Here is a 13868-nt window from a genome sequence, read left to right on the forward strand (position 1 = left end):
ATTGGCACGCGTGTACTCCAGCGCCACACTCCTCCCCCACCTCCAGCAGAACAGGACACCGCAGCGCTGGAGCACAGGAAAGAAAGGTGAGTATAAGTGTTTATTTTTTTTGGAAGTGTGCAACGTGAAAGGGATGAGGCGTGCCACGCGTACCAGGATTGGGGGGGGGGGGTGAGGCGTGCCACACGTACCAGGATTGGGGGGGGGGGGGTGAGGCGTGCCACACGTACCAGGATTGGGGGGGGGGGGGTGAGGCGTGCCACACGTACCAGGATTGGGGGGGGGGGGGTGAGGCGTGCCACACTTACCAGGATTGGGGGGGGGGGGGGTGAGGCGTGCCACACTTACCAGGATTGGGGGGGGGGGGGTGAGGCGTGCCACACTTACCAGGATTGGGGGGGGGGGGGTGAGGCGTGCCACACGTACCAGGATTGGGGGGGGGGGGGTGAGGCGTGCCACACGTACCAGGATTGGGGGGGGGGGGGTGAGGCGTGCCACACGTACCAGGATTGGGGGGGGGGGGGGGTGAGGCGTGCCACGCATACCAGGATCAGGGGGGGGGGTAAGGCGTGCCACGCGTACCAGGAATGGGGGGGGGGTGCTACACGTACCTGGAATGGGGGGGGGGGGGGGGGGAGGCGTGCCACACGTACCAGGATTGGGGGGGGCGTGCCACACGTACCAGGATTGGGGGGGGGGGGGGGGGGGTGAGGCGTACCAGGATCAGGGGGGGGGGGGGAGAGGCGTGCCACGCGTACCAGGATCAGGGGGGGGTGAGGCGTGCCACGCGTACCAGGATCAGGGGGGGGGGTGAGGCGTGCCACGCGTACCAGGATTGGGGGGGGGTGTGGAGTGCCATCCACACCAGGATTGGGGGGGGTGAGGAGTGCCATCCACACCAGGATTGGGGGGGGGGGTGAGGTGTGCCATGCGTACCAGGATTGGAGGGGGAAGGGTGAGGCGTGCCATGCGTACCAGGATTGGAGGGGGGGGGGTGAGGCGTGCCATGCATACCAGGATTGGGATAAGGGCAGCACATAACAGGATGGAGAAACAGGACGGGGGCAGCACAAATACCAGGACGGGGGCAGCACAAATACCAGCATGGGAGACCATATACCAATAAAAATGCTCGCCATCCAGGCGTAGAACGGGCTCAATAGTTTTTCTATGAAGCTGGATTCCCTCATGAACTGGTATCACACATATGATTTAATAAACAAGGCAACAAAACAGATGAGCAGCCATGCTTTACCAACTTAGAAGTTTGCTCCTTGACTCTCAATTTGAGGTGTCGTTGGGGTACCATTGTGGACAAGCTCCCAATATTCATGAGTAACGATTTTACTTTGTAACACCAGTAACAACTAAAAACCATGTGTATGCAAGGTAGATTTCCCCTCAAGAGCCCCCATGATCAACTAAAGAAGTTGGCCACAACTTTTTATTATGCCCCTAATGTATTCCCCCGGGCCCATAAGTGTCTTTGTAATTGCCTTCTGTTGCAGTTTCTGCCTGTGAGCGGCGCTATCGCGGGCCGCTCACAGGCATCATGCGACCAGCCACTGATGTCACGACAAGTGAGGCATGACATCAGTGACGCAATGCCCGCGGTGGATGCTGGGTTGTGGGCGGAGTTTCCCCACGGTTCACACCCAGCATCCATCGTGCGCTTTCACCATTTGGAAAACCTTTTCTTAAATGCCCGAGTCCCCTGAGTAAAATAAAAAAAAGCGTGTTCTCGTCCTATGGTGCTCACGAGGCATAGTTATGGCGCACGTAAGCACTGCGGCACCTGAATGATTGCAGGGATCACGTTGACATAATGTCATGCGAGCGCCAGGAGATCCGATGGCAGTGGGGGAGGAGAATATACGATTATTTTAGTCAGGCATTTAAAAAGGTGTTCAATTAGTGAATAACCCCTTAAATAATAATGTATATGTTTCGGATGTATTGAAACAATGTTTAACCAAGGGACTACAAAATCCCTAAACTTCAGGAATAATAAATTTCATCAGGTAAGAGATGAACTTAAAGAGAACTTGTCACTTGCTTAAAAAAAAAATAAAAATAAAATATTGTTAAAACATTGTAAAAATCTCTTGGCTCCCCTGATTTTGCAGTGTTTCAAATATTGCGCTGTCTCACTCTATTGCAGAGATTAACATTTGATGCTTTTTAAGAGCAATATGTGAAATCTCTGCTTGTAGTGCAACTGGAAGTTTCTTCAGAATCTTCTCTGGGGGCGTGTGCTTACACCTCTCCCTGCCATTCACAGCTCAGCAGCTGATCTAGCAGTCTCAGATCCTGGCAACTTGTGACTGGAAACGTCTGGGAGGGAGGAGTGAAAGTGAACGCCCCCAAAGACTACTCTGGAGAAACACTCAGCTGCATTACATGCAAAGATTTCACATTTGTTGCTTTTGAAGCACACTGTCTCTGTAACGGAGTGACGCAGCACAAAACGATAGAGAATCAGGTGAGCTCATGGATTTTTGCAAGGTATTTACGGTATTTTTCAGATTATAAGACGCACTTCTCCCCTCAAATTTGGGAGGAAAATGTGGGTGCGTTTTATAATCCAAATGTAGCTTACCAGCTGCAGTGGAGCAGGGTCCCAGCTACAGGAAGCTCCTGGTGGCGGCAGCAGTGGGGCGATGCTGCGGGTCCCAGGTTGTTAGGAGGGGGGTGTTCGGCGGTGCGGGGGCTCCGCCGACATTTTGTGAAAAACCGGAGCCCCTGCACTTTCCATGCTTTTGAATGAGGTGGACTCCGGATTTTCACAAAATGTCCGAGGGGGCCCCGCAGCATCGCCCCACTCCAAATTGGGAAAATGTCTTAAAAAAATAAAAGTACATAAAGGAAATGGGACACTTTTATAAGTATCCTGAAATAGGACCTGTATGGGAATAAACAAGATAGAAATAGGAGGAAACCACTATGGCTAAATAGAGCTGTAAGGGGTGCAATAAATAACAGAGAAAGCGTTTCGAGAATTAAAGCAAGAGGGTAGCGACGAGGCATTAAATAATCATAGAATAAAATAAGTTGTGTAAAAAACAAATCAAGGTGGCAAGATTGAGACAGACTCATTGCCATAGAAAGTAAAAATAATCCAAATATTCAACTACATACGGTAAATAGTAAGAAACTGAAACAGTATAGTGTTGGCCCCCTCAAAAATAGTCTGGGTGAAATGGTGGAAAAGGATGAGAGAAAGGCCAATTTGCTATATGTCACCTGCTTAGCCCAGCATGAAGTACAGAGCTACTTCAATAACGCTTATAATGACAGATCACCCGGATGGCGCCCACCCCACAATACTGCAGGGAATAAGTACAGTGATAGACTGTCACTTTTAATATTCACAAATTCCATAATAACAGGGTCTGTTCCACAGGACTGACACATAGCAAATGTGGTGCCAATATTCAAAAAGGGGACAATATCTGAGCTTGGACATTATAGGCCGGAAAGTTTAACCTCTTCTGTGGGTGATATCCTTGAGGGTTTCCTAAGAAATGCTATCCTGGAGTATCTCAAAAAGAATAACCTCATGACTCAGCATCAACATGGGTTTATGAGGGATCGGTCCTGTCAAACAAATCGGATCAGGCAGAAAAAAAAAAATGTGCTTTTGTTATATGTTTTTTTTCCCCCAGTTATTAGAATGGGAGGAAAACGCTGAAAGAGTTGACATGTTGCAGATGTGAAACTGCTTCATATCAGCAAGGAAAAAATAGATAGGCAGTGTGTGCATGAGATGTCAGATATGTCATTCACTTTGGTAGTACTGTAATAAGCTACATTTTTTCCAAGAGAAAAAACAAGCGTGAAAAAGAGCAGAAAAATGTAACGTGTGCACATAGCCTTAATAGTTTTGGAAAAAAAAAATTCCAAGTAGGATAAAGTGGGGGAAAAAAAAATTCCAACATGGCTTTTTGGGATTTGTTTTTACTGTGTTCGTTGTGCAGTAAAAATGGCAATATCATACTTCAGGGCAATACAAATATGAAGATGCTAAAATTATTATTTTTGCTGCCATTTGGAAGACGCCCAAAGAATAGACATGTCACTTAACTGCTTTAGGCTACGTTCCCATGATGAGCGTTTGGTGAGGTTTTTACGCTGTGTATTTTCAAAAAAACACAAGTAACCAATTTTACTTAATGGATACAGAAATGGTTCAGAAAATCTGCAACATCAAAAACTCACCAAAAGCTCATTGTGGGAAAGTAGCCTAAGGTTTCCGAATCCTGAAGCGATTGAAAGTAGTAACTAAAGACTGAACAAGTGCAAGGAATGGTGTCTTGACATTGCTGGAATTATGTTGATTTTTTTCTGCAGTTTGTCAGTGCTTTTGTCAGGCGGAATCAGCTTGAAGACGACGTTGGTGTACGGATCCTGATCTTGATGCTAAAAATACATTTATTGCACATAATATGGTTAATTGCAAGAAAGTTTACTCAGGTTAGTAAATCTACTGACTAGGATTATGGGTGGAGTGGAATATATTATAAAAAAAAAAAAAAAAAAAAATGAAAAGGCCCGACCTAAAAAGCCAAGTGTAGAGTATACGTCTTCATTGTGCTAAACAATGATTATACCCAAAAAGTCCAGCACAGGAGGCTTAACAAAAATAAAAGGCAATATAGTCATCAGGCTTCACCCGTGGAGCAGCGTCCCTTAACTAATACTTTAGGTCTAAGCCTGTTATAAATCTGGGTAATCCCCGAAATGCAGCACACACCAATCCTCTTAAGAATAGATACATTACATTCAAATTTGCCAAGAATAGGGCGATCACAGCAGAATGAGTTCAGTATGGGTTATTCTCACCCCCACATCTAACCTTCATCCCAACAGCAACCTACTGGATGCCTATACTGTTATTTCTGCCAGGTCTTCTGCCTACATCTACGTGCACCCAACACATTGAGCCACGCACAGCAGGTCAGGATAGTGTTGGTCTCGTGCCCGGGGGGGGGGGGGGTGTCCTTTGTCTATATTAAAGGAGTAGTCCACTACTCTGACAACTCCTTCTGAATCCTGTTTCCCCCTAGTAATATAATAACACTTATACTCATCTCCGATGAGGACGCCGTACCAGGCGTGTCGGCACTCACACTCCCAGGGATCGTGTGACTTTGTTATCCCTGCAGCCAATCAGCGCTGGCTTCACTCTTCCTGCCTTTGAACGAATCAGACATCAAGAAGACATGAGAGCTGCAGCTGGCCGCTCACTTCCTCTTGATGTCTGATTTGTCCAAAGGCAGGAAGAATGAAGCCAGTGCTGATTGGCTGCAGGGATGGCGCGACATAACGTCACGTGATCCCTGGGAGAGCAAGTGCTGGAACGACGTCTGCATCGGAGGTGACTATAAATGTTATACTTTTACTGGGGGGGAAACATGCTGATTGAGATGGGGTTGTCAGAGTAGTGGACAATCCCTTTAAATAACTCAGGTGTGAACATGCGCTAAAAGTACTCGGCACCTGTACTGGGGCTCCTGCCCAAGTGTAGCATCTGCTACAGGTATGAATTTTTGAACCCTTCATAAAACAGATTATTTTCAATTTTAATTTGATTCTCCCCCTCTTTCAAGAGCCAAAACCTTTTTGCGTCAAAATAGTTGTATGAGGCCTTGTTTTATATGGGACCTTTCATTTAACTGTATAATGTACTGAAAATTGGGAAACAATTTCCAAGTTGGGTAAAATGGTGAAAAAAACTCAGCAATTACATCATTGTTTTTTTGGGTATTGTTTTTACACCATCCATTGTATAGTAAAAATGACCTAACAGTGTGATTGTTCAAGTCAGTACAATCTGATTTTTATTTTATTGGTTATGAGACATTCAAAACCTTAGAAAAAAAAAAAGAAAGAAATTGGTCTCTGTCACCATTTTCCGAGACCCAAAACTTTATAACTTTTCTATTGATGGAGCTCTGGGGAAAGTGCATGGACCAAAAAAATGGAAGTCATGGAATTTCAATTTTTATTTCCCATGTTTACAGTATGCTTTACATAATTTTATTCTTTGATAGATTGGACTTTCACGGACAAGAAAATACTAAATAGGTTTATTTTTTAATTTCTTTACTTTTGAACTGGGAAAAGATGGGCCATTTAAACTTTTTTTTTTTCCGCTAGAATGGTTGCCCATGAAGCTCTGATCTAGTCCATGTTCGCGCCTCCGGCATTTGTGAAGAGCAGTAAAGTGACCGCTTTTCACAGGTGCCGGGTAGTGACTACAACGCTCATCAGAGCCACCGGGTCTCACTGATCTTAGCGAGACTCAGCGACGATGATGAACGTTGATGTCAGTACCCGTGGGCCTGTATACAGCGGTAACTTCACTGCTATTTACAAAAGCCGGATGCGGGAACATGGACTAGATCGGAGTTTCGTGGGAACATTTTTGGTAATAAATTGGTGAACAAGGGATTATCTATAGTGTTTATTTCTCTCTTTTGATGTTTTATAGGTATCCATTTCTGGACTACATCAGATTCGATAGATTACTGCAGACCTGCATGGGATTTTCTATTTTTTTCAATAAATTGGTGAACAATGGATAGTGTAGGGGAGTTTTTATTCAAATAAAGTATTTTTATTTTTTATTACTGGGTTAGTAACGGGGGTGTCTGATAGGATGTTATCAACCCCAACTACCATTACCCCGGTTGCCGCTGCACCAGTGCAATTGGGAAGAGCCTGGCAAAGCGCTAATGTGATGCGCCACTTCTGGGGGTGGCTGCGAGATGGTATTTTTAGGCTGGGAAGGGCCCAATAACCATGGACCTTCCCAGCCTAATAATTTAAGCCAGCAGCTGTCTGCTTTATCTTGTCTGGTTATTGAAAATAGGCGGGGACCACACATCATTTTTTTCATGTAGTTAATTAGATAAATACATGTACAGTAAACTACACACGCAGAGCACTAATTATATATCTCACAGATATCTATTTATCTATCACTATCTGTATCTTTGCACATCTAATCCAACATACCATAGAGACAAAAATGCATGAGGCAAAAATGCAAGTAAGCTGAGGTGCGGGATTCATGTGGAAATTCAGCTGAGTAAAAGCCTGAACAATCACTGATTGTGGGAACGTAACCTTTAGTCTCCGTATGGAACTTGAACCTGTAATTGTTAGATTATTGTAGTGTACAATAAAAGCAATCCATATATCTATCCTCTATATAAATAAAAATGTAAATGTTCGTATGTTCAAAATGTTAAATCTCCAAAAGTTCTTCACTGATTGCTTTGAAATTTTGACACGACGTTTGCATTCGAATACACGCATGTTTTTATATACCAGCTGTTGGATGTAAAAGAAACAGCGAGGGGGGGCACCAGGCATTCTCCCCACTTAGTGACATCTCATTCATAAACCCTTCTCCCTCTGCTTCATTCGCCCCAACCGTGCTGCCGATAACGTTAGTGCAGCGTCAGAGCCATTCGTTGGTCAGGTGACTGGCAGGCTTACCAGTACAGTGGGCTTTTGCGTGTCACTTTGGGGGCACTGTCATTTCTCTGGATCTTGAGCTTAACCTCGATGTCTGTAGAATGCTGCTGCCCATCACATAATAAGTTACATAGGGAGGCAGAAATGTAAGAGAACGGTCCAGTGCGACCCCTACTCTCCCTGCGGAGACAACCAGCTGGCGGAAAGAAACCCACTGCTCCCTAATCCTGGTGTGAACGAGCCCAGCTCCATACAGGTAAGAACTGGAGGGATAAGTGCCCAATAGGGAGCACCACAGGGAGATTACAGCCACTGGGCAGCTGCATGCAGTGATCAGCCCATACAGCAGCAGTGTGGGACAGGTAGTGACACCACTGCACTCCATCTGTGACTGCCAGCAGCGGTCACCTGACAGCTCATCCCCTGCACATGCACTCCGCCCCACTGCTCACCTCTTCCACCTCGATCTCCTTGAAGTCGATCTCCTCAAAGTTGAGCACTGGAGGGGTTTCAATCATGTCAGCGGAAGAGGCAGACATGCTAAATCCTAGTACGCTGAAGGACCTCCGCTGACGTCATGCCCATGTGACCAGACTCCTGTGTGGGAGGAGCTCTTACACAGTTTGCAGGAGGGCCCGTGTTCTCCCCGCCAGGCACCGGGAACATGCAGGAGAAGACGGGTAGATGCTGGAGTGCATGGGCTCCGTGGGTATGACGTCACTCGGTAAAGCGTCTCTGCGATCACGTGATCTCGTTCGGACGTCTTCCGGTTTCTTCAGAGCGCACAGGAGGCGGTCTGTGCTGTGAACTCCAGCGTAAAGCGCAAGCTGGACGACGTGCGCGCTCACTGGTGACAGCGAGGAGCTGCACATGCGCCGTCTGCGCTACACGTACGTAGATAGGACTATGTAGTGGAATGGTCGGGGTCTGTGGGGGTGGATAGCACTGATTATAGTATGGGCGGGGGAGTGAGTGGTCTAGTCACTGTAGTGTGGGTCTGCAGAGTGTGTGAAGTGGGTAGTGTCTGTCTGGCAATATGTGGAGGGATTGTAGTGGGGGTCTGCTGAGTGTATTAAAGGACGTGTGCAGGGCTGGTGCTGAAGCTTGTCTGCATTGATAGGGCTCTGCAGTGAGGAAGAGTTCTGTTCTGGGGTCTGTACCCTGATATATGATTAGTATTGAGGATGCGGGGGTCTCTAGTGAGTAGGATGTGTGCCTCTGTTCTGAGAAGGGCCGACATTAGGACCTCTGCTGAGAGGGGCCGATGTTAAAGTAGTCCAAACTTTTGGCTAAAAGTCTGGTGACTACAGTCAGCTAAATCATGGCAGTGTGCAATGTGTACACTATCACGATCGCCCATATTACCGGTGCCAGTACTCCTGTGACTATATGTATGCAGTTTCCATACTTGCTGTCCTTTGCTGACTAGACTTGTCCGAATTCACTTCTATTGAAAGGACCTAATGAGTGTAATCGGCAAGTGATCGCAGGTATGCAAATCGCACGTGTGCAGTCACATGACCGCCCGCTGGTACAGAGAGTTGTGACAGTGTTATTATTACACGCTGTGTCGCATACGTTTTCTGCAGACTTCTGTCCTAAACCTGGACTGCTTGAACTTGTCAGGTCCGATAACGCTATTATCCTGCAAATGTGCAGCTAATCTGCAGTTTAAAAGGGTTATTGAGGGGATCGCCTGCAGTACTGAAATTGCGACACCTTGGAGAAAATGGACTTTATTTCTCCCGGGACCTGAAGGCTTTCGGTCATGCGGGCTTGTCTGGAGCAATTCCAGTAACCACTCACATCACTGTAAGCACACCCCAGCAATGTCTGACAACTGTGTTTTTAATAGAGGTGTTACATATGATGCACAAAGTTAGTATGTGGGATAGAGGGTGTACACATGGGTTTGAAGACTGATAGAAGGGGGACACATGGCGGAGCAAGCTGTATGTTATTGAAGCGGGAGCAGGCTATATGTTGTAGAAGGGGGAGCAGGCTGTATGTTATAGTTGAGGGAGCAGGCTGTATGTTATAGAAGGGGGAACAGGCTGTATGGTATAGAAGCGGGAGCAGGCTGTATGTTCTACAGTAGAAGGGGGGAGCAGGCTGTATGGTATAGAAGGGGGGAGCAGGCTGTATGGTATAGAAGGGGGGGAGCAGGCTGTATGGTATAGAAGGGGGGGAGCAGGCTGTATGGTATAGAAGGGGGGGAGCAGGCTGTATGGTATAGAAGGGGGGGAGCAGGCTGTATGGTATAGAAGGGGGGGAGCAGGCTGTATGGTATAGAAGGGGGGGAGCAGGCTGTATGGTATAGAAGGGGGGGAGCAGGCTGTATGGTATAGAAGGGGGGGAGCAGGCTGTATGGTATAGAAGGGGGGGAGCAGGCTGTATGGTATAGAAGGGGGGGAGCAGGCTGTATGGTATAGAAGGGGGGGAGCAGGCTGTATGGTATAGAAGGGGGGAGCAGGCTGTATGGTATAGAAGCAAGAACACATGGGGAGCAGCCTCCCCTAAAACATTGGCAAGCATATGCAGCAACTAAAATTATCCCTGGACAACAGGAAAAAGAAAAAATAGTGCACAAAATGAAAGATTAATTAAAGAAGTTCACTACTTTCACATTGATGCCCTATCCATAGGATAGGGCATTAATGTATGATTGTCCAGGGTCCTGCACGCGGCACCCCCACCTATCAGCTGCTATCGGTGCCGGCAGCCGGAAGTCCTTAACTGCGGTGCTTGGCCGTACATCTGTAGTGGCCACTGCAGGGTACTGCTCATCCTCCTCCCATTCAATTGAATAGGAGGTGGCTGTGCAGTAACTAGCGCCGGCCACTACAACTTGGCGGCCAAGCACCGCAGGTAAGGACTTCCGGCTGTCGGCACCGATGACATCTGATCTACGGGGGGGGGGGGGGGGGGGGCGTTTGCGGGACCCTGGCCGATCAAACATTGATGCCCTATTCTATGGATAGGCTATCAATGTGAAAGTAGTAGATAACCCCTTTAATAACTCAAAAACAGATTTCACAAAGATGAATGATATCCTGTAAGAAAAATGTCTGCATATTGTGACAGAGTCACTGGTATGGTATATGAGGGGAGGTATGTGTCACGCTGGTTGCCAGCCTGTGTGAAGTAGAACCAGTAAACTTTCAGCCAGTATGTTATATGCTGGGGAGTCAACTCTTTAAAAGGGCATGGTTTTATGGGAATGACATACAGATGGGAGGGACGTCATTCCCCATGCCTCCACCTCAGGGTGTGGCTGAGCAACATTTAAATGTTCAGTCCTGTTTTTTTTTTCTGTTGTTGAGTTTGGAGTGGCAAAGACTCCAGACTGGAAGGCCACAGCTCAGAGAGGAGCTGAAAGCTGGGACTACAACCTGTGTGGCTAATCCCACACTGCAATAGACTGTGCTATCGTTCTTCTTTTGTTTTGTTGTTTTGCCAGTAAGGCTGTGTTTATTTTTGCTGGAACTGCAGGGCTTTATGCCACTAAATAAAGCTTGCAGAGAAAATACGGTTCCAGAGTCTACTTCCGGAAGCGGCCGAGTGAGGCGTCTTACCAAGGTTGGTGTGAGAGTGCAAGCAAGATTCCATGAACAAGTGTACCTGCTACAGAGACCGGTGGATGTCTTGGGTGAAGGCTGCCAGCCAGCAGGAGACTTCCGGCGGCATGGAAGAGCTAATTAAGCACCTGGTGCAGAGCCAGCAGGGCATGCAGTAACAGCACTTGCAGAGCATGCAGCAGCAGCACCGTGAGCAGCTACAGCAGCAACAAGAGACCACTAAGCTGCTGATACAACAGGTTCAGCTCCAGAAACAGCAGCAACAGGATCAGTATCGCCAACAGCAACATCAGATCGAGTTACAGAGGCGATCTGTGGCAAGGCGACGGCTCTGACAAGTCCAGGTGATGACGCATACGTCAGGAAGACGGTAAGGAGATCGTTACAGAAGATGACCCCGGGGGATGATGTTGAGGTGTTCCTGACTGAGAGGGTGGCAGAACCGGAGAAATTGCCGCTGGAGCAGTGGGAGGAGGTTCTGGCCCCATATTTGATTGGGGAGCCGCAGAAGGCTTATTACGATCTGACTTTACAGGACACAAAGGAATACGCCAAATTAAAAAACAAAATATTGGCACGCTCAGGAGTGACTATGTCTGTCAGCACAAAGGGTCTACCACTGCGTATGCTGGCGACAGACCTCCACGCTCACAGATGTTTGACTTGTTACATCTTGTACAGAAATGGCTGCAGCCAGAGTCTTCCTCTCCTGCCCAGATGGTTGAGCGTGTGGTGATGGACAGCTTCATCCATTCCCTACCCAGGCCAGTGCAGACCTGCGTTGCCCAGGGCGACCTCTCGGAAAGCAGACAACCTCATAGGTCTGGTAGAGAGATACCAAGTGGTTGAAAAATCCCTGCGGAAACCTGACATAGCCACCTGCCCTTACTGGAGTGCCTAAAAGGGGGTGGGTTCACCACAGAAGGGGTTCAGAGCCACAACTGGGGGGCGTTCCACTTCCACTGAAGGAGCTGCAAGGTCTGTTGTGAAGGATTTGATCTGTTGGCGATGTCGCAATCCGGGACACGTAGCCGCCCAGTGTCATATGTCTGCTGAGCCAATGGACTGCAGTCTAGGCAGACGATGTTCATACTATGCTTACCCAGCCTGCAGTGTGGACTGTCAACCCGGCGAGGGGCTGCCGGTGTGCGCCGTGTCCGTTAATGGAGTGATGGTCCTGGGCTGTTGGACTCCAAGAGTCTGGTGACCTTGATCAGTGCCACCTTTTCCCACCAGCTGATCCCCGCCAAACTTGTGGGTGTCTGCTGCATATATGGGGACACCAAGAACTACCCGGTGGCCAGAGTGACAGTCGGAACAGATTGTGGCGCCCAATCCCACGAAGTCGGGGTGGTCAAGGACCTGATACAACCCGTCATATTGGGGCGCAATTTTCCCTTGTTCTGGGATTTGTGGGGGAAGGGATCCAGACTCAGTCATGGGGACAAAAGCCAGGACCCTAGAGCAATATCCAGGTCGACATGGGAAGTGGATGGGTTTCCACTGTGTGTCATTGTCAGTGACGAGGACGAGACTGTGACCTCCCTGAGTTAGAGGTGCCCGGAGAGAACTTTGGGGCAGCTCAAGTTCGGGACTTGACCTTGAAAGGGGCATGGGACAATGTTACGGTTTGTAATGGTGTTGCCCAAGAGCCAGGGGTGGACACCAGGTATCCACACTTTGCTGTTCAGGGGGAGCTGTTTTACCGGGTAACCAAACTGAAAGGTGAAGAGTTAGTGGAACAGCTGTTAGTTCCAGGCCGTACCATCGGAGGATATTAGACATGGCCCACTCACATATTCTGGGGGGACACCTAGGGGTTGAAAAAACTCAGGAGCGAATAGTGAGGAGGTTTTATTGGCCAGGATGTTACCGGGAAATCTTAAACTATTGTAGGTCCTGCCCCACCTGTCAGATAACCGTGCCCACCTCCCACTTCTGTAGTCCCTTAGTTCCACTACCTGTGATAGAAGTTCCCTTTGAGAGGATTGCCATTGACCTCATGGATCCCTTAGTTAAATCGGCCAGGGGCCATCAATACATCTTGGTTGTCATGGACTATGCGACCCGGTACCCCGAAGCGGTACCCTTAAGGAACTCGTCCAGTAGGAGCATAGCTCGGGAACTTGTCCACATCTTTGCCAGGACTGGCCTGCTGAAGGAAATCCTGATGGACCAAGGAACCCCATTCATAAGCAAGGTGAGGAAGGACCTGTGTAAAGTGCTTCAGATTACCCAGCTGCGTACCTCCGTTTACCATCCGCAGACCGATGGCCTGGTGGAGCGCTTCAATAAGACCCTGAAAGCGATGCTCAAAAAGGTCGTCGAGAAGGATGGTCGAGACTGGGACTATCTGCTTCTGTTTCTACTTCTCTCCGTCCGAGAAGTTCCCCAAGACTCCACTGGCTTCTCTCCGTCCGAGCTTCTATATGGCCGGCATCCAAGGGGTCTCCTGTAGTCTTACTGTAGGGACAGCTTTCCCCTATCTTTCCTTAGTACATGTTGCAGATCATAATAGCAAGGCCTGTATGAGGTGGTGGAGAAACTCAGTGAAGTGAACTACCGAGTCCACCAGCCTGGCCGAAGAAAGCCGCACCAAGTATACCATGTGAACTTGCTCAAGCCGTGGCGGGACCGGAAGCCTGTGGAAACTCCTTGCCTGGGAGCCGCTTCCGAAGGTAAGGTGGAAGAGGTCACTATAGCAGAGACTCTATCACCAGCCCAGAAGCAACAGTGTCGAAAAATACTACAGCGGAATCGGGAGCGGTTCTCAGAGTTGCCGGGGCATACTCAGGTGGTACAGCA

The 13868-nt window shown here is 48.3% G+C and overlaps 1 protein-coding gene across 4 annotated transcripts in view; it reads right to left on the minus strand.

Moving 5' to 3' along the window:
* MAP3K7 (mitogen-activated protein kinase kinase kinase 7) overlaps positions 1-8343 on the minus strand; it is a 68938-nt gene extending 60595 nt beyond the window's left edge. For 2 of the 4 annotated variants that reach the window (XM_073675715.1, XM_073675713.1), the window contains exon 1: positions 7938-8343. In XM_073675715.1, coding sequence (XP_073531816.1) covers positions 7938-8024 — 87 coding nt within the window. In that variant the 5' untranslated portion in view covers positions 8025-8343. The remainder of the gene's footprint in view (positions 1-7937) is intronic. The other 2 variants (XM_073675714.1, XM_073675712.1) reach the window with 1 other exon arrangement.
* Positions 8344-13868: the final 5525 nt, after the last annotated feature.

This window comes from Phyllobates terribilis, unplaced genomic scaffold (genome assembly GCF_046119375.1).
Source record: "Phyllobates terribilis strain yellow unplaced genomic scaffold, ASM4611937v1 Scaffold_3__8_contigs__length_932513732, whole genome shotgun sequence".
In the NCBI taxonomy this organism is placed as follows: Eukaryota; Metazoa; Chordata; class Amphibia; order Anura; family Dendrobatidae; genus Phyllobates; species Phyllobates terribilis.